Source organism: Pseudopipra pipra, chromosome 12 (assembly GCF_036250125.1).
Source record: "Pseudopipra pipra isolate bDixPip1 chromosome 12, bDixPip1.hap1, whole genome shotgun sequence".
Classification (NCBI taxonomy): Eukaryota; Metazoa; Chordata; class Aves; order Passeriformes; family Pipridae; genus Pseudopipra; species Pseudopipra pipra.
In genome coordinates this window covers 7,404,943-7,423,205 of record NC_087560.1, presented here as the reverse complement: position 1 = coordinate 7,423,205, position 18,263 = coordinate 7,404,943, and the positions used below count along the sequence as shown (strand labels likewise).

The window sequence follows — 18,263 nt, the reverse complement described above, 5'->3', positions numbered from 1 at the left end:
AAAGATGAAATATCTCATCTTTTCCTTTGTAAACTAAAAGCAGTCAGTCAAATACATGTAGTGATTTCACAGAATCACAGAACATCCTGGGTTGGCCCATAGTGGTTTTATGAGCACCATGCTCTAACCAGCTGAGCTAATCTCAGGGTGTATTTCCTGTCCTTAACGCTCCCCCTCCCTGAAAAATTTCCACTCCTTACACTTGTAGAAGAACTTGCACTCCTCAATTTATTTCTGCCTCTGAAATTTCCTTATTTCCTGCAACAATGACAACCCTGGAATCAGAAGGGATCTATCATTTGATATTATCTCCAGGGAGTGGGATATGATTTTAAATGCAGCTCCCTAACAATCCCCCAGTGGTGCTAATGGTGGGGTGTGCCTGTTTGCTCCTCTCCTTCCCACCGTAACCAGTTCCATTGCGTGACCCGGCCGAGTCACACCCCTGGGTGAGCAATGCTGCTGCTCCTCTGCTGCCTTGTTTTTTATGTGACATTTGTGCTTGCAGGGACTGACCAAACCCAGAGCTGCTGCTGGAGGATGAGTGACAGGCTTCCAGCACTGCATGTGTGTCAGGAGCCACATTGCTGTGGGCTGTGACCCAGCTGGGAACTGAATGGAGACCTACACGAAAGAGGAAACGGTGAAGGTGAATCAAGGGGTGGTACTTTTTCTGCTGAATCAGAACTGGATTGATGCCCTACATGCTTCAGCAAAATCTTCACTGATGCTATCTAAACCCCTGCAAATTCGTGACTGAAAACTCATAGTGCTATTTTTTTCATTCAAACGTGGCCACATATTCATGACAAATGAAACTGTCCTGTATTTGCCTCAACATATTTCATATTTCTCAGTTGATTTTAAAGTTCAAGCTTTTTTTTTTAGTTAATAAAATCAATTCCATGACTATAGCTGTAAAATTATGAAAAGCCCTCTGAAATACAGGTAAAAATATCTTTTTATTGAAAAACAGGCCCTCCTAGGGCTCTGCAGCCTTCTTTAAAATCTTAGTGGTAGTAATTTTTATTTCTCTATAAATTGTTTTTAACAGTCTGACTCTACAGATCACAGCTACCAGGTGTAATTCTCATTTTTCTAACTGCTAGGTGTACGAACTGTGTGAAATACACTGACATACATATATATGCATAAAGGTACATGGTGGAATCCTGTTATTATTATCATTACATGATTGGCTTCAATGGACTTGCTCTATGTTCATGCCTAGATACAATTTTTAGTAACTAATCCATTCTCTCTTGTCTTTTCTGTCTCTTCCAGAGGAAATTACTGTGCACAATGTATTACTTATTGAGCTATCTTGCATTTTGTGACTTTATTGATACACAGTTAAAAAATACTTTGAGAAACTCGACAGGAAGATGGACTTCAAGTACAAAGTAGGACAACAATTAAAAGCAGAAGGCATTCAAAGAAACATTTACTGCAATTACAGTCTGTGACTCTACATTGTCAGCAAACATGGAATCAAGCTGTTATTGCAGGTAACTCCAGGAATTTCATATTTTTATTCATTTCAACCCTAACTGAAATAATTGCATGAAATAGGTACCGAGGGCTTTGCAAAATAAAACGTGTATTCTGCATTTCAAACTCCTGGTGTGGGAATTCCTAATTTTAGATTTGTCTATGTGAGACCAGCAGGAGAAGGAGAGGCTCTGAGTTTTTGTAGTAATCTTTGTATTAGCCATGTACCAAGAGCAGTAAGTGAGAGTAAACAATTAAAGGTCTGAGAAGTGATATGATGCTTGTAGCTGAACCAAACTGGACATTCAGGTGGCTGTATGTGTTATGTCACTTCAAAAGGGTAACTATAAACCACAGGAGCTCCAAATGAAGCACAGATGTATTTGCCAGTGAAAGATGAAATATTATTCAAGAGAAGAACTGCACAATATTATGTGTTGGTTTGTATACTGCATTTCAGGGCACCTATGACAACTGAATTTGGGGGCTCAGTTTCTGATATGTCACCTAACAAGCTGTTTTATGACCATTAGCAGGCTAAAATTTTCATTTTAAATGCTTAAAAAGGAGAGCTTAATAGTTCTATGATGCTGAGCTAAGTGTGTGTCTGTAGAATACAAGGGTAAGAGCTGGCAGCAAAAAGAAACAGCTTTGAGGAAAAATAGTTGATTGAGCCTACAGTTCTTAGTAAGTCTGGTTCTGAAATATTTTACATGCACCTGTCCATTTGATAATTTCTTCTATAAATGGGTTTCATACTTTAGGGATGATGAAGGCAGAATAGATCTTAATCTCCCTGGAAAGTGTAGGCTATTAGAAGTTAATTACAAGACCTCAGTTTTGTAGCAATACAAATGGGACTTTATAACCTTAATGACCACAGGTGTGAGTTCTTGTTCCATTTGTACCTTTGCAATTATTCCTAAATCTTATGGGATTAATATTCCAGTTGATCATGTGCTATTGGAACTTTTTTTCTTCCTCTTGACTGTGTCAGCAGTTAGCCTAAAGATGGAGAGGAGCTTTCGATGGGAAAATAATAATCTGCTTTTTATCATGCCCACATTTAGGCAATTTGTTATGGCAAGACCAGGCTACCCACTCCTGCAGGAATTATTTTATGATCTGCTGTTCTGTTAGGGCAGACCTGCTTCCTACTCCATGTATTGCATGCTCTGTTGTCCATCTTGTGACCAGGGGCTTTTCATAGAAATATCTGTTGATTTTGTGACATCCTGTTTCATTTTTCCTGCAGCAAAATGGTCTTTGGGCCTCCTGGGGAAAAAAATATTTCAGTAACACTGGTGGGGGTGAACAAGGTAGTGTACAAAAAACAAAAAAGGTGCCTACACTTTAAATTTCTTGCAATTTCTGTGTAATTATATTAGCTATGTCGCAACAACTATTGCTCCAGATATTCATACTATAGTGTCATCTTGTAATTAACCTGCTGTGCTTCTGGATCATTGCAGTCACAAAGTGCTGTGCCAGGTTTTGAACTGAAAGCTCAGCATCCTGGTCAGACTATGTTCTGCCACCATATTGTATATTGTCTGAGCAGTCTGTATGACTCTGTATACCTTTTGAGTAGTCTGTCCAGCTGTAAAAACCAACAGAATACTGTTAATTTAGTCAAACTAATTCCCAAGTAGTGATTTCCTTTCTATTCCCCCATCTCATTTCTCTAAAGTAATGCCAAACCACAGACAGTATAAAATGCTCTCAACATGTGTACAATGACCCTTGCAGGAAAAAAGAGTTGTAAACTGTGGCAAATCTACTTCAGACTATCAGGACCAGGGAGGTAAAGTCATGGGTCCTGGCAAACAGGGACAAGCCAAAACAGACAGGGAGCAAAACAGAGAGTGACTCTGTGGATTGTCACTTCTTGGTTTAAGCTTCCATAGGGGGTGAGAGAGAATGGCAAATGTGGAATAATGAGCTGCAGCCATGAATACATGCAGAGCTGGTCCTAGGCAAGCAACAGCTGGGCACGAGAGCTGTTCAGAGCAGAGGAGACCTGTTGCTTGCTAGAAGCCTGTCACCTTTACTGCTGTTGGTGGGGAGTCCATCATGCCAAGTCTGAAAAAACAGTGGTCAGACATCCTGTCCCTGGGGAGGTATCAAGGAAGCAAACCCACAGTTCAGGGACCTCCTGGGTCAGTAGTTGTAGATGTATCTTCATGTTTTACAGCTCTTGTAGCTTGTCTTCCATGAGTTTACCCAACTGCTTCTTGAGAGCATTTATATTCTTCATGATCAGTGATTCTTCTGTCATAATTTCACACACAAATATGGTGACTGCACATAGTTGCATGGGATACACAGTCAACTGGCAAGGCAGCAAACAAATTAGACTCCTTACTACACTTGAGCAGCTTCCTGACTGAGGGGAAGGGATGAAGATTCAGAGAGTGTCCAAAAAAAGGAGACTACTAGCTATGCATGCAGGTTATTCTTTCTTAGAGGATATTAATTTGAGGATGTGCCCAAAAGTAGAAGATGCTTCTGTTCAAGCAAATATTGGTAAATTGGGCAAACATGTCCTGCTGCTATTTTCCAAGAAATGGGGGGAGCTGCTAGTAAGGTAGATGTAACTGAGAAAATTATATTTTTATTATCTATCTTTGTATTATCCATGAACAAGTCTTCCTCATCTGCACCAACAAAATTTCCATCAAAATTATCAGTATTTGCAAAGTTGATGCAGACCTTGTAGATTCTCCCAGAGATCTGATTATTGTGCCTTACTCTCAAGGGAGTCCTTTCCCATAGTGTGGTACAAGTTTAATCTCTGTGCCTGTTCTTAGAAAAGCAGTTTCCTGTTTGTGCCTTGCAGTGACTAGGCAGCCCTGCATACAGGCTTTTTCCCAGAGGGAAATAAAGTCCAGAAGGCTTCTGGACTTCTAAATAACCAGGATAATCTCGCAGGTCTATGAATTCCTCCTCAGCTGAAACCACAAAGGTCACCAGCTGTCTGCATACCAGAATTTATTTAAATAGAGACCTTCCTGCTCACCAGAATAACCAGGAACAAGTAAATGACAGCCCAGTGGGTAGACAACATACTTGTGAAGGAACGTGTTGTTGATGATAAACCTATTCTCTACCTGCAAACCCACAAAAGCAGCATTACAACCAGGAGCTAAGACAGGTGTGATTCATATGGAAATGCAATTGTTTGTAGGCACAAGACGCCTTCCCACAAAGACATGCAGCCAATCTTGAGGTGAGAGAAATCCAAATACAAGTGGTTGTTCTAACTCATTTGCCTTGGGCTATATTACCTTCTTCTGGGGGAGAAGAGAATAGTGGCTAGGAAAACAACAAAAAATGCTGAATACTAAATGCAGAACCTTCATTCATTCCTCTGGGTTGGGCAATGATTTCTGCCTCTCTTCCTCAGATCCCTGTCATGTTGATAGCTCAGAATCTTGTCCTGGAGACAGACAACAGAGGCATTGCACGAGGAGAGGGTGAGGCACTCAGACTTCGGTGCAGTTTACATTTTTCCAGTGCAAATTACTTTCCTCTCTTCAACACTCTGGTCCTTTACATCTTATCGGGCACAGACACTACACAGCCATAACTGTGTTTTCTCGTGGCCCTAATTTAATTACATGGAGACGGGAGATAAATTATTTAAAAAATGCTCTTTAAGGTATTTGTTCTGCCATTTCCCTCAAACAAAAGCATCTCCTTTGAGTATGACTCCCTTGATTACTGAGGAATGCACTGCTCATGACAGACGCAGCCCAGGCTGTGGGTGAAGATGTGTGTGCCTAGGCCCATGTCAGTGGGGTAGGGTTGTGGCGTTCCCTCAGCCCAGATCCGGAAGAGCTGAGCATCTGAAATGCTGAAGTCCACACCTGCAACCTGGCTCGGGGCCAGGCAGCTCCAGCAGACCCGACTCAGCTTGTTGGACCTTTGGCACCAAGGCTGATGCTGTCACTCATGCACTGAGCTGCACCGGCTCTGTGCCTGTCAACCCGCGGCTGTCTGGGGTCTGCGTGCTTTTGGATCAGTCTGGTACCCGTTCCTGGAGCATGGATAACAACTGACAGCCCTGGGTCACCCACGGATTGCTGCCGTGGGAAGAAAGGGAGGACAGTGTCCAGCTTTCACATATCACTCTCTGGTTAGAGTGCTCAGAGGTGGGTACAGGAGAATGGGATGGAGTGGCCCCCAGTGACTCCCTCGAGCCTTACTCCCCATTTTCCAGTCCCGGGGGGTGGCTGAGTGACAGAGGGACCCACCCGGATCTCCTCTCACAGCTCCTCTCCCCACGCTGCGCCCCGACACCCAGTTATGAGCAGAGGCAATGCCACCCCGCACCGGGACCTCAGCGTCCCACGGCCACTTTGCCCAGTTCCACCCCAGGCGAGGAAAGCGGGCACTCGGGTGGCCCGGGCGGCACCGCGGGGGCGCAGGTTGGGCGGAGGGGAGAGCCCCGGCCCCGCTGCCCGGCCCGCCCCCGCCCGGCCCCTGCGGCCGCCCGCGGCCAAGTGCGCGGGGCGGAGCGGCGGCGCCGGCCCGGGAGCCGCAGTCGGTGCGCGCCGGCCCGCGGGGATGCTGCGCTACAGCTCCGGGCTCACGGTCACCGCCACCACCCCCCGGGGACAGCCCGGGGACGGCGGCCGCGCCCGGCGGAAGGTGCGCGGGGCAGGCGGGGGGGCGGCGGGGAGGGCCCGCGGGAGGTGTCGCGGGGGAGCGGCGGTTCGACACCCCCTCTTGTACTTACCTGCGGAGCGCTTTTCCTTTCTTTCTTTCCTTCTTCCTTTTTTCTTTTTTCTTTTCTTTCTCCTCTCTTATTTTGCACTGTGCGAGAGCATCTTTCTGTGCGTTCGATGTAGGTGCGGGGAAATGATGAGCTTCTGGGGTGTCCCACAAGGCTTTTGTAGTGCTAGTCCCTGGCTGTTCGGGAAGGTGTACTTGTTGGAGACTTTCTCCCTGCACCTTTGAAATGCATCTGGATATCTGAAACTCAGAATTTGCCTGCCCAGGCTCTGCCTGTTGTGGGGAAGCTCGCCACAACGATATAGATGGCAATAGTAATTTGTTTGGATAATCAGTTTCTCAGATACAGAAATATGATTTATTGATGTATTTTTTTAATTTTCATAGATGTATTAAATAATAACGATGTCTTAATCTGTTGGGAAGTGCTTCTAAAAAGTTGTTAAAACTCATGCAGATATGACAGGAATGTCTCTACAGCCACCCAGCTTTAAATAGCCCTTTTCTTGCTACTGTAACCACACTGCTATCATTGTGAGTGCTCACTCCACATGTGAAGAAATAAATCAAAATGAGTGATAATCTTGTCCTTACAAAGAAGTACACCCATGTGATCATGAAGCTTCTTGATTTATGCAGTGATTGTTTTGATGCTCCAAAATTATGAGTTCCTAATTGAAACAATGAGGAACATTGTGGTGCTCTGTTTTACATGATAGCAAGAAGGTCAGGCTCTTCCACAGCAAAAGATTGCTGGTCTTCATAAAAATTGAAGTTGCTCATGTATGTGGAAAAATTAAGATGACTTGAAAGTCATAGTAATGTTTCCTATGTGTCTTCCGCATTCCCATTGAGTTTTCCTATTTTACTATTTCTTAAAGAAGTTAAAATAAGGGAACTTGTGTTTAGGTGATAATTTTTGTATTTTCACCCCCTTGATAGATTTACTGGGCATGATGTAAGATGAACTGTATTTGATATATTCTCATAAGGAAACTAGTAAAAATTTAATTTGCAAATACAGCCCACTGGGAAGCTGTTGTCCCTTTTTTTTTAGTGAAATATGACTCCCTTACCATGAGTTGTAAGAAGAGGGGAGGAAGACAGTTAGAATAACTGCTGAATAAATGAAAGATGTGTGTCACATTCCTGTGTGTTTGTGGTCACAGGAAAAGTGCCCTTTAATTGTGTGTGGAATCTCATAGCAGAGCTTTCATAAATGGAGCAGGCTAATCAACAGATAAATGAGCAAAGAAAGTACTTTCTTCTTTGCTTTTTAGGACTGACTGAAATTAAACATCCACTGTTTTTCTGCTTTCACCTTCAAAAGTCTGAAGCTGACACTGGGCTTTAGGCAACGGGAGTGATTTTTCTGCGTTGAGCTGGTAGGGTAGTGGATATTTACTTGACAAGGGTGTTTTCCCTATGCAGTTTTATTATCAGACAATATCAACAATATTAAATTCTGGTGATGTTTAACTCTAAAGTTGGTTTGAAGCTGGATCAGTATTGAACCACATCTTTTCTGTGGGGCTCCTGTAAAAGTCTTATTCTAAGACTGGCTGGTAGTACAGCAGCCTGTATTTTTCTATTGCTGTACTAGTAATTTTGGTTATTCTGTAACAACATTGCTCATTATTTTAATGCTAGCTCTGTAATTATTTCAGTCCATAGTTAACTATGATTAATGCCTTTCTAGGTGCTTCGTTTTTTAGAAAGGGGGAAGAAGAGGCTGAAGAACATTACTCAAACAGAATCTGTCATCTGTATTTGTTTTAAGTTGCACCCTAGTGATTTGAGTAGGATGGTAAACATAAATGTGGATTGTGGATCTGGGCCACGAATTCTCAACATTTTAAACTAACCTAGATTGGGTTTTTTTCCTAACTGCCATACTGCAGTAGCTCTCATCTGTGCTGTTCCAGTAGCCTCTTAGAAATCTGGTAAAAAAGCATGTCTTGACCTGTTAATTTTCACTGCACTCAGCAAACTTTTGCTGTCTGGTGTTGTGCTGGGCTGAACCTGTCAGTCTTTGTTTTTCTCTCTACTTATTTGTTTCACAAGTGATGCCAGATGAGCTTTGGAAACGCCACTCATGGGGTGTTGGTGTCAAAAAGCCAAGAGCAAACATAAAATGTTGGTACCATTAAGCTTACTTATCTTGGTGACTTACCCAAGCTACAGATGCTGCAAATTAAACAAAAACCTGAAAGATTACTAGAAATATACCTGGTTCTTCTTCTACCCAGTATTTCTTTTTGAAAGTTATGCTCACAAAGTGACAATGTCAGTGACATAAAGGGAGGGTGGAAGCCACGTCTCTCCCTGTTTTTTCTCACTTGTTCTTAGTAAGCAGTTGAAAGAAATTGAATCACAACTTTTTCCCCATTGGAGTAGTTCTCATTCTCCTCCCCATCCCTGCATTACCCACTTGGTTTCTGGAAACTCCTTCTTCATCCTCATGCACATTATCCTGCCATTGTTTGGCACTGAGTCGAGGCACTTCCTGTCACGGTCTCATTTCCATTTTAAGGCATCACTGCAGCAGTGTTGGCTGTTTGCTGTTGGAGGAGGGCTCGCTGTGATTTCCATGTGGGCCTCCTCATTCATTTGCTCCAGTAAACTTGCTGACAAATGTTACAGTGTGTTGATTCTTCAGAAAGCACTGCACAGCAAGAACAGTGTATGTACAGTATTTGTGACTGCTTCTGGGGGTTAGAGGAAAAAGTGGTTGTTTTTCCCTTCCAACATCTGCAGTGTTTCTGAATGTTAGCAGATTGGTCTGTGGTTCTGTCCTGAGGTAGAATGCATCATCTGGGGCCTACGAGGAACAGAAGTGGATGGCTGCTTTATATGTTTGCTGCTGTTTCCCCAGGGATGCTGAGGAAGTCCTATTGTTATAAACAATAGCGAAAGTACAGCCTGTGTAGGTTTGTCCCAGCAAGGAACTGGGTGGTACTTTGCCACTGCTGTACAAGCCTTACTGGGCATCACTTCAAGGCTGAAATCCTCAGCTGACTGCCAATTGGGGTGGGGGAAATGATTTGGGGGTAATGGATAAGGCAGTGTGAAAAGGGCAAGAAAAAGCAGTTTAAATGATAACAACCCTTTTATTGTACAGTGGTTTTAGTCTCAACAAATGACTGTTGTAAATTTGTATTTCCAATCTATTTGTTATGATTTGACTGCCATTCTGTGATTTCCTTCATAGTAGCTCTGTGATGTGACAGTCAGTCATGACCTGTAGACAGGTACAGGGGTAATTACTTATTTACAATCACTGTACTCTGAATCTATGTTGCCTATAATTAGCCCTGTACTGATTAGTAGGCAAGCTATTTGCCAGCTTCAGAGAATCATACACAACTCAATTTCTCCTAACTTTGAATTGCCAGTCATTATCTATTTCTATTTATCTGAGGGTTTTTTAATGTTTTATCCTAGCAATCCATTCATTTCTTTTTGTGCAGTTTTCCTTCATTTGAAGTCACTGTAAGGAAAAGTTGACCTCTTCTGTCACTTCCTGCCCAGCAGAGATTCAGTTCTATTTCCTATTTATGACTCTGGTCTTTGTTTGCCTACATGGAGGAATGCCAGTCTCTGTTTCCCTTCACGTTGTAAACGGGGATGTTTTAAGAGGAAAGAGCCTTACTAAGCTAATGGGAAGAAAGGGCAGGGGAAATGGAAATTAAATAGGTGAGAAAAGGTGATAGCGATTACATTATGAATCCAAGAGTTTTGAAGATGAGGAGTTTATTATCAATATATCTTGATAACTGACTTGTAAGTGGGAAGCACCATCAGCTTCTGTAGAATATGGGGAGAGTCTGGTGTTCTTAGAACAAACAGAGCAGTCAATCTGTGTCAAAAGCCAGTGTGCCAAGACTGATTATTTTTAAATGCATTTCATTGTTTCAGAATTCTTTATCAAATATGAATGCATAATCTGCTCTTATGCTAAGTTTTGGGGGAGTTATGTGACTTTGTGGCTTCTTGTTCTAGATTTGCTAGCATATGCATGAATGATAAATTAACAATGCACAAAAAGTTGCCTTCACAGATGTGTCCAAAGAGTAGGTTATATTTCACCTTGATCTTCTTAGAAACTTTTTATTCCTTTTTCACACATCTCACATATTTTATAAGAACTTTATCTGCATGTCAGGACATTGTTCCTTATTGGCAGAACAGGCCTAGCAGGCCTGGAAGACCAAACTGAGAGAAAGATGGAAGGCAATACATAACATATTTTAAATACAGTTGACAACATACCAGTAGTCAAAATGCTGTTGATTTGTCCTCTCAACAGATTTAAAGAAAGGAATTAAAAGCAGTGAAGTTGCTGCAGATATTTGCAGATAGTTCTTCCAATTGCTTTTGCTTGGGAAGAAGAAAAAGTTAAAGCCCGTTTGAAAAGTTGAAAAAGGTCTGAACTTTATTGCCATTTTCAAGGGCAAAGGAAGTGCTGTGATGACCTGTGAGCTGTGAGCTTGGACAAGTGCAATGGGAAGGGGTATTTCAGAGAAAGACACACACTGAGCATGACTGAAGGTAGGAAGTCAGGAAAAACTGGAGAGCTCTAGATGCCATGAGATGCTGGGCTGCAGAAGAGCAGTGGTGATGGCCCACGGTAATCATGAAAGGGATACTTCAGAGCTTTACAGGAAGAGCTTTAAGAGCTCTTTGTTGTCAACAGACAGCTGGGATTTCACAGGAAGGTATTGTGCAGCTTTGAATCTGGACTGCCAAAATTCTTATTTCAGCATTTGCTGTGCTCTCTTTAGGACTTACAGTTGTTTTCCACAAAAATGTCTCTTGAACAGGACTGAGACTGAAAGTTTGAACAGAATTTCTTGTATGAAATGCACTGATTTGAAAATATCCTTACACCAAAGATGTCTCAGCCCAAAGCAAGGCAAACTGCAGGTGGGGACAGAAGGATATCGTCCCTACTGGCTTTTCTAAAATCAGTTTGGAAACAACACTGCTTAAATTTTTTCTGAAGTGTTTTGAAGCTTAGTTTTTATAAATAATTTGTATGTAACAGATTTCAATAATATTCCTATTCACATTCAGTGGAGTTGCAGCACTGAGGTATCCCTTGCCTCAAATATTTGGCCATATACTGAACAGAAAAGAAGCATTCACTCTAAAATACACTCTGTTTCTAAATAATCTCTTTTGAAGATTAAAAGTATGGCCAATCAGCAAACAAAACTCAGAAAGTAGAAAATGATCTTCATTGTTCTGTTCTCTCAGTTCTCAATGTCATTTATGAGAACATAAGAACAAGTTGTTGATTGAAATGGATTTTTTCTATTCGGGTATGTAATTATGGGGATGCCCTTGAATTATTTTTTGCCATCTAAAAACCCCTCTAACCTTTAAAAAAATAATCTTTTGGCAGCTATGTTGTAGAAGGTAGAAAATAGTAGATTCAAATTTGAACTTTAATACAGTTCATTCTGTAAAGAGAATTATGAAAATATTTTTTTATAATGCCTAAATCTTTTCTTTCTTTCAGATGAATGTCTGTAGGTTACGCTTGACGGTGCCACCTGATGAAGTCTCACAGCCTGAGCAGGGAGTGAAGGAAACTGAAAGAAAGAAAAGCGTAAGTTTTAAGAATCAAAGTTAAATTCTGTATAAACTAGGAGTAAATATTGCCCTCCATAGCTGCTGATATTAGTTACTGTGAGCTTTGAGCCTGAGCCTTGGAGTTAGGGATTGCAAAACTGCAAGAAGGACAGTGGTGGAGGAACAACAAAGGGTGTGGAGGAACAACAAAGGGTTTGGAGGTGATTTGTGACTGAGGTACCTTTAAAACTTGATTATTTGATATTTATATTTCAAAGAGCAGGAAACTGTTATCAGGAGCTGGGTCTTGCATCAAACAGGATCTTGATCCTCAGCTGAAGGGGATTTCATGTTTCATGTAGGATTAGCAGTGTGTAAGGTTTGGGCATTACTGTGTCTGGGCTCTGCTGGGCCAGGGACCTTGATGTTTTGCTGTGTCAGCTAATTTTGTTAAAGGGTGATGTGCAAATAAGAAATACAAAATAAAGAATTTAAGATTGTTCTGAAGTGAAAGTGATTTGAAGGTCATGTGCTTAGAAGGGTTCAGAATGGGAATTTCTTTGTAGAAACGAGTAGATGCACACAAAAAAATCTTAAATCTGCTTTGGTGCAGAACTTGTTGTTTAAGAGCTATTTCAGAGTAAGAGATGATGTTTAACTTGTCTTAAGGATAGTCTAAAAAGGGAAGCTGGACAAGCTCTACAACTTCACCGTGTTTATACTTTGATAAACCAAAATCAAAGAAGAAGTTGGTGCAGTTTGCCGGACCCAATGTCTGAACAGTAAAATGACAATAGGAAGCAAAACAGCAATAGGACTTACTCAATATAATTTCTTAGTGATACTTAGAAGCAAAAATAACTGAAAAATTACTCAGAAAGACAAACATTCCAAAGCAATAAAAATAAATGCAAATTAAAATGGTCAAGATAAGGATTCCTTATCAGATATTTCTTGTGCTTGAATATTGCATACGCTCAGGTTTTCATTCAGTGCTCTGGCAGAGTAGTTGATCCTTCAAGTTCTAGAAATGCTACTTACAGAATAGATTAAATAGACCTTAATGCAAACTATCTTTGGGCCAGCATTAAGTAGTAATAATTCATTTTTTACAGATGGGTTTAGTTGTGGCACTTAAGCAGCTTCTCTGTCAGTCTTTTGCCAGCTTGTATCTGACTGCAGCAACCCTCAGACTGGCCTAAGCTTATGGGCTCACTGCCCTGAGAGGAGTCTGAGTTTGTTTTTGAGGAGGGTAGATATTGACTCATGGCTTACTCATTTTATGGAGCTGAGTAGTGTAATAATAAGAAAGAAGTCTGAATGATTAGGGCTTGGACAATTTGTAGTGGCAATTTTCTTACGTGACCAATTTTTTTTCTCTGTGGGACCTTATATTTAATGAGAGCTGTTATTTCCCACATAATACAAGTAAAAGCGAGTGGGCTTCATATCAGAGAATGTTAAGGCGAGGATATGAAAGATAATAAATACATTATTTGACTCAGGATACTGCTCAGTGATTTTTAAGAGATGGAAGCTTTTTAGCTGAGACCAAAAAACCAGTGTGTTTTAAATGCTGTATGTTCTGAGCAGTTTTCTGAAGTTCAGTGCTTTGAGACAATTTAAAGATTTTTAGAAAGCATACATAAAGTCTTCACAGCTAGATGGGATTTAATCAGTCAAACTCATAGCAATTAAAATTCCCCAGAGGAATTGTGCCATCTATTTGTGTTTTATAGTTTCTGTGTAATTAACAAAATCACCCCACAGATTGCAGTGTATGGAAGCAGCTCCAGAAAAATCACTGATTGTGAACTGGTCTTTCCTTATGTCTCTAAAGCCAGGCAGTAATATATTACATGCAGATTTTTATTGTCTATGTAACCTATTGCATTATCTATTTGAATTAGTTATACAATAACTTACAGTGCTCACATGCCTCATGACTTAGTCATGCTGTGATGCTTTTACTCCAATTTAATTAAAAAAGTCTTCTAAAAGCAGTGATCAGATATCTCTGCTGATCACCAATGTTCAGCTGACTTCATGTTAATGAAATCACTTAAAGCACTTGAAGAACAAATTTAGGTAATCCACACACCGTCCTTTGAGAATTGTGCCCCCTTTTTGGAAATAAGGATAATAGAATTTAGGGAACTGCTCCATTTTCTGCTTTGCACTTGACAATTTAAGGTAAAAAATCCAGCTTCAGTAAGAATAAAGTTTTAGCATCAGATTCCTTGTTGGAATCTAGAGTTCTGTGCTGTCTTTATATGCTGTGTGATTTACAGAAATTAACTGCAGGGGTAATCTGTGGGATTGTACAGTTTTTGCTGGAGTGCTCAAACGAGTCATGCAGTCAGAGCAGGGCAGGACACTTATCCTGTTTGGGCAGGACAAGTGCTGGGAAGAGACAGACTATTCCCTGTCTCTGTCTCTGCTGGTGAGGGAGGAGAGCAAAGGCCTCTTAGTGTCCGAGGGAATGCCAGGAAACTATAAATACCCCGTGGCCTGACATTTGGTTGTAATCTCTCCTCTTTCAAATCTTTCATTAGAAGGAGGTGATTTTGAGCTGCCCTGGTGTGACACAGTGATGACTCACTGACTGTTTGTTTCTTTGCTCCATCTTTCTCGGGCTCAGGACCACTAAGAGATGTTTCAGTTGCAGAATCAGCTCATGAGCTGCTCAGCAGCTCTTGCTAGTGCTGATCCTTCCAATGACTTGTTTTGCAGATCAGAAGTGATCCAGTGTCAGTTGGTAGCTGTTGGCTTGGCCTTTTTCACTGTAGTCCAAGCTTCATGGAAGATGTATGCTGTACTTCATTCAATCTGTATCAGTGCAGTAAGTTTCTAGATTGACTTTTTTGTTGCTATACATCCACGAAATAAAAATGATCTGGTGCAAGAGATAAAAGTGATGGATCTGGGTAGTTTTTTGCAACAAAATTGCTGTAGGCAATACTGTACTAGGGTGGCCTCTCCCTGTCTTCTGTGAAAGGCTGGCAGGTGGTGCAGTTAGAGACTGATCTCAGAAGCTGAAAGGAGAGTGAGCTTGTTCTCCAGTGTGTCAGGTTGAATTTTTGTATTTATATTTAGGCTGTGATATGTTGAAAGAAGGATATGAGAACTTAACTGACAGGTAGAGGCTGGTTGGTTGGTTACAGGCTAAAAGCCTAGTGCTGGATATCTCTGAATTGTCAGCACTTTAGGTAGAGAGGATCACAGACTATTCTGATTTTTTTCCATTACTTTTGTTCATGATAGACAATGGATGACAGCAGTGTGAGGCTGTTTACTTCACCATGAAGTACAAAGGCATATTGTGTTTGGCAGATTGTATGCAAAATCTGCATGTCCTGAAGCCTCTTGTCTTGCATAATAAAGGGCTACCAGACAATTGTATTGTCCCTGTTTGGGATTGAGCTTATTTTTATCCATCAGTCTCTTTCTTCACTGTCATGGCTAAATTTGGAAGTGTCATTGGAAGCTGCAGCTAAGCTTTTGAGGGCAGAATATGGAGATACATGTAGACAGACTTTTTTCCTTTAGACACATGGACAAGAGAATGAAAATGAGATGATACACCAGAAATTTGTGTCACTTTACTGTCTTTGTGGCTTTTACCTGAGTTTGAGCGGCGTTTAGTCTTAAACTCTACTTGGTACTTTGGCTGTGTACATCCTCAAATGCTTGAATTTTCCCCAGCACAAAAAGTAGGCTGTGAGAAGCCAGAAGAGGGATTTGCTCCTGTATGTCATGGTGAGAATCAAGCAGAAACTCGTGTCAGGCCTGGATCAAGAATACGAGCGCAGTGAGCAGGGGCTGTTGTGCAAATGAATCTAGGACAGTGCCTGTTTTCTCTGCTGCCAGCCCACTCCTATCTGCAGAGCAGAACTTGTGCCCTAGCAAATGTGGCTCATGTGCTACAGGTGGCTGATGTTACTGTTCCTCAGTCTCTCCAGCACTGATTGCCTGATTTTTGATATGTACTAATTAAGTGACACCTTCATTAAAACCAGCCCAACATGAAAAGCACAGAAAGAATTCCCTTGACTTCTGAGGTTACTACTGCATTTGTTTTATCTTATTTTCCTAATGCATAAACATTGGTGTTCTGTGTAAGATTTCATGGATGAGATATGACTCTTTATAATGCCTCTCACTTCTGTGTTTTGAGATGGATACCTAAATTCTACACCCAAGGAGCTTAAAAGTTGGAATGTGTTAAGTGATGCTTCCTGTTTAGCATAATGAATTTAAGAACACTCATGTCTTATGTCATGGCATATTTTCCCCATTTTAATACTATTTTTATATAAAACATCCATAAATGTAACAAGATTTTAATGGGCTGTAGAGAAATATGAAAAAACACAACAGAGCTACCTTTTATCAGAGCACAGTAACTGTTCTTGGTGACCTCAATGTTATAAATGTGTCATTTTACTGAACAGAAAATATGTAACCTAAGTAACAACCTGAATGTTCTTGTTCCTTGTATAACTACTGAACAAGTAAAAGATAACTGGATATTTCAGAAACGTCTGGAATGTGGCTGTTAAGGAAAAGATAAAGCCTCACTTAACTGATACAGTTCTTGTTCAAAGTTTTTAGATGTGTAGGTAAACAGAAGATCATGAGTCAGGAAAATTTGAAAGCCATATGAATGCTAAACCCAGAATTGTGTTAAGCATTACATTAGACGTCCTTTTTTCCTCAAAATAACTTCTGTGCTTTTGCTTTCAGTTTTGGGGCATGGAGAAGTATGGGGCTGTCTGACTTTAATTAAAAAGACTGATGGAGACAGATTAGGAAGGACATCATTCCTCAGTGTTATTTGTGATGCCAATAAAACCATGGGTCATAGAAAAAGCAACTAACAACTCATATTTAGGGTTTGGTTTTATAATGTCTTTGCTTCACCTGTTTCATGCTAACATGTGCTACGTCCTTGGACAGACACATAAACAGGATGCATGGCAATTATCAAGGCTTTTGCAACCTTGGGGTGTAGGCTTCTGCATGAAATACTTATTAGTTAAGTAAACACAGGCTACATTTCTTGAGCACATTCTGTGTGACCATACCAAGTACAACGTGTCAGTTGCTGCAACACAGACAAAGCTGTTCCTGGAAGCTGATACAGGATGCACGTGCATCTTGCTGTTACCTTGGGCTGTCACAGAACTGACTGCAGGCACAAAGAAATATTCACAAATTGCTTAAGCTCAGTCTGCCTTTTCAGATCAGCAGCTCACATCAGAAGGGATTCGACTGATATTTTGACTTTAAACAGGGATGGTTGACTAATCTAATGAAACCTTCTTCAAGCACTTTTCTGCTAAACTTTACAGTATTTACTTGCATGTATTTACTTATGCTGTTATCTTCACTGAGATGTCTCACTGTAGTGGAGGCCATTGAGGACCCTCTTGGAAAAATATGTGGGTATGTGTGGGACATAGAGGAAAACAATGAAAAGTGTTTGACTGTAAAAAACTGTTCTGTATTCCTTGGGGATGTGGAAAATCCAGGATTTATGAAAGAGGAAACATGGGAGAGAGAGGATGTGATAGAGGAAAAACAGAGGACGAGGCAGAAAAGGAAAAAACAGTGAAGGGAGAAAAATAGATAAAGGTGGGTGGAAGTGGCTTAAGAGAGGAGGCAAACTGGCAGAAAGTGTACTCGATGCATACTTAGTGACACAGATCTGTGGAGAAATTTGAGAACTGAGCTATTCAGCAAGGCCTCCTTTAGAGGCAAAGATGTATTAAGAAAGTCCAGAAGCCAAGGAATTCGCCCAGCTCTCAACCTTGCATTGAGCAGAGCTTTCTGATTGTAACCTGTCCTCTAAGGGGGGGCTGCATCAGGTCAGCCCTTCTTTGTCTGTTTGTACAGAACCCTGAAACAAGTGGTCACTGGAAATTAGGAGTTAGGAAACAGAGAAAAGGGGGAGTAGAAGATAAAGCTGGAATAGAACGGCAATGAAAATGGCTAAAGAAATATCAGAGAAGTTATTTGTGTAGTTGTTGGTTCACACAGCTTTAAATCAAGCAAGAACTGTACTGAAATTTTAACAAGTGCTTGTCTGAGGATTGTGATACGAAGGAGGAATAAGGAGAGGGTAAAAACAATATCCTGTGTTTTAAGTAGCACACAGGAGAACTGTAACAGTCAACAGATGATGGAGATTCTTTAGAAAAGTAACAAAAGCACCTTGGGAGGCTTGTGCCAATACAGATTATGGGCAAGTTTAGCATTGTTACAAGAGCCATGTAAGCAGTTTGCCTTTGTGCATTCTTAATCCTGCATGTGCTGCCCAATATGATGTAAATTTAAATCTGTTCGTCTGTAAAATACATATGTAAGTGCCATGGGTGATTTTCCACCTGCAATGGGAAGTGCTGCAGACCAATGGTAGGTCTTTCTCTGGGGGGTAGGGGGTGGAAATCCTTCAC

The 18,263-nt window shown here is 41.1% G+C and overlaps 1 protein-coding gene across 4 annotated transcripts in view; it reads left to right on the top strand.

The window, feature by feature from the left end:
- Nucleotides 1-523: 523 nt before the first annotated feature.
- The window catches only part of MYZAP (myocardial zonula adherens protein), a 59,174-nt gene continuing 41,434 nt past the window's right edge, over nucleotides 524-18,263 (top strand). Inside the window, exons 1-3 of one of the 4 annotated variants that reach the window (XM_064668231.1) lie at nucleotides 524-649; nucleotides 1,287-1,508; nucleotides 11,753-11,842. In XM_064668231.1, the coding sequence (XP_064524301.1) occupies nucleotides 11,753-11,842 (90 nt within the window). In that variant the 5' untranslated portion in view covers nucleotides 524-649; nucleotides 1,287-1,508. Of the gene's footprint in view, nucleotides 650-1,286; nucleotides 1,509-5,441; nucleotides 5,646-5,691; nucleotides 6,145-11,752; nucleotides 11,843-18,263 lie in introns of those variants that run through there. The other 3 variants (XM_064668230.1, XM_064668229.1, XM_064668232.1) reach the window with 3 other exon arrangements.